The following is a 2650-nucleotide window of genomic DNA, read 5'->3' as shown; positions in this document are numbered from 1 at the left end:
TTTTTTTTTTTTTTTTTTTGAATATTCTGACTGTTCCCTTTCTTGACCATAATCGTGGAGGGCATGACGGTGTCTTGACGTAGATTGTGTTTTTTTTGGAGATGTTATTGGACATGGAACAGCATTCGACTTTGCTGTCCCTGAACCCGTTTAACGGCACGAGTTCCACGGGATCTTCTTCGGCGGCTGTGACCGTTTCGGCGGTGACTTCGGCCCTTCAGGCCTCGAGTCCCATGCCGCCCCCTCTGTACGGGTCGCCGCCCCTCGGCGGCGTCTCCTCGTACAACATAAGCAGTTGCAGCCAGCAGAACATGGTGCTGCAACACCACCAGCAGCAACACCAACAGCAGCAGCAGCACCACCATCACCAAGATCATCCCCAACAGCAGCAGCAGCACCAACACCACCACCATCATCCCCATAACAGCTCGTTAATGAGCTACGGCGCTATGAGTAATATGGACACTTATTTGTTTTCCTCAGGGGCAACGGGATCGCTCGCTGGGATGGACCTGATGGCGGGATACCAGCTGCCGGGCAACTCGGTGGTCGGCGGAGGCGACCTTCCCGACACCAAGGACGGAATCGAGGAGTTGTGTCCGGTGTGCGGGGACAAAGTGTCGGGTTATCACTACGGCTTGCTTACGTGCGAGTCCTGTAAAGGGTTTTTCAAAAGGACCGTGCAGAACAAGAAGGTGTACACGTGTGTGGCCGAACGGAGCTGTCATATAGACAAGACTCAACGGAAACGGTGTCCGTACTGTCGGTTTCAGAAGTGTCTCGATGTCGGCATGAAACTAGAGGGTGAGTCATTTTTTTTTCTTTTCTTTTTTTTCTTATTTTTATTTCACGTTGTTACGCAAAGCTTGGAATTGTGGCCCAATTGTGGGACACAACACCTAGTCACTAAAATACGTAATACCTTATGGTTTGTTTCCAAATCAAAAAGCAAAAGTTTGGTTTCTTATTTGTCATTAGTACTTGTAGACACTAACTTTTGTTTTGCTTCTTGGCAAAAAGCTTCAAAAAAGTCTGTACAATAACAGTTGAATAGGTTCTACCTTTTGATTGTTTGATAAAACAATCGATTGAAACAACTCGATTTGACGTTCTTCTGTTAAATTTTACTTAAAAAAAAATAAAGACCAAGTGCTTGACCCTTATTTGATTGCCTCTTGAAATGTATCAGAAAATTTTCTTTCTATCTGTTCAATATCCATAAGCGTCAGGAACCCCTCCGTGGAGGATAACTCGTGTATCAACAAAAATGTTTGGTATTCGCCCAATAAAATACAGCATAGAATTACTTGAATGTTATCTGTCAATTCAAAAATAAATAATTCCGATAACGCCCAAAACAGGTACATGAAGATATCATGGAAAATCTTCACCTTGCCCAAAATCTAAACAAACCGGATCCTTCATTTGTTAATCGTTCTTGGCCATATTCTATCATATAGATATTATGTTAATTAGTTATAATTAGTGATTAATTAGAGTACAAATCGAAAAAGCACCCGTTTGCACCTGATCAAGAGGCTGCTGCTTGTTGCTTGCTGCAGTTTTTCTTTCTTTACTTGTTCGTAAATAGTCTGTTGATTGAATAGGACAAGTAGAAAAACTTTGTGGTCGGAATTGTAAAAAGCAAACGCTAATGTATAAAAACGCCCGAATCCTTACGTGTGTGTGTGGCGTATGACTTCACCTCGGTAGCGCGCTCTAACATAGACCTGGTTCATGGGAAAGTGGGTCAGCGGTCCCGCGAGCGTACAAGACACTTTCACTTATTACATGGGCTCCTAATCATTAACCATTGTATCCCCGTGCCGTGCAGTTTGTTAGTTGATACATAGTTTAGGGGACCGGACGCTGTTCGGACGAACGGAGTCTCACCGCAACTCCCGATCGCAAGTCTCGCCACCGAGGAAACAAACGAGCAACAGCCCGGTCAGTCAGTCCCTCTCGTGCTTTCCATGTCGGTAGAGGTGCACCATTATTATTGTTATTGTTGTTGTTGTTATTATTATTGATTGTTAGTTTGTTCAGTAGTTTTGTTGTTACAATAATAATAATAATTGATAGTCGTTGGTTGCTGTCGCTTCTTTAGTCCAACCAATAACAACAACAACCACCACCGATTCTCGTTTGTCAGTCCATCAACTGTTTTTGGACAATGTGCGCTCGTCGATCCTAGTTGTTAGTGTCCGTGGTGCGTGAAACAAACGAAGACCCCCGGCGGTCACTTGTTTTTATTAATTGGATTACTACCAACACCACTACTACTCTACTACTACTACTACCGCTGCTGCGGCTGATCCTGTTAGGATTACACCACACGCTTCTAGTTTATCTGCTGTCTGCCTGTTGTTTTTGGATAGTTACGTTTGTTTAACGATTGCGATGACTCTTTCGGCAATAGTTGTTGCTGTTAGTTAGTTTTGTTTCACTTTTTTTTGGTGTTGTTCCGAACGAACCACGGATGCTTTCGAATATACCCCGACATAACAATTGATGATCACGTGTGCAACTTGAAACGAACCGGGGATGTTGGATGTTTATCTGTTATTATCAGTAGTAGTTCCTCTTCTGTTTCTTCGTTGTGATCGTTGTAGATCCTAGATCTCTTTTCGTTTTTTTTTTTTTTTTTTTT

At 43.1% G+C, this 2650-nt stretch overlaps 1 protein-coding gene across 4 annotated transcripts in view; it reads left to right on the top strand.

The window, feature by feature from the left end:
- The window catches only part of LOC108737121 (nuclear hormone receptor FTZ-F1-like), a 75756-nt gene that overhangs the window by 8918 nt on the left and 64188 nt on the right, over positions 1–2650 (top strand). The window contains exon 1 of one of the 4 annotated variants that reach the window (XM_018469810.2): positions 10–804. The exons of 1 other annotated variant lie outside the window; for it this stretch is intronic. In XM_018469810.2, coding sequence (XP_018325312.1) covers positions 102–804 — 703 coding nt within the window. In that variant the 5' untranslated portion in view covers positions 10–101. Of the gene's footprint in view, positions 1–9; positions 805–2650 lie in introns of those variants that run through there. 2 more of the 4 variants (XM_018469806.2, XM_018469809.2) reach the window with 2 other exon arrangements.

The sequence above is a fragment of the Agrilus planipennis genome, unplaced genomic scaffold (genome assembly GCF_000699045.2).
Source record: "Agrilus planipennis isolate EAB-ADULT unplaced genomic scaffold, Apla_2.0 scaffold104, whole genome shotgun sequence".
In the NCBI taxonomy this organism is placed as follows: Eukaryota; Metazoa; Arthropoda; class Insecta; order Coleoptera; family Buprestidae; genus Agrilus; species Agrilus planipennis.
This window is presented reverse-complemented; position numbering and strand designations above follow the sequence as displayed.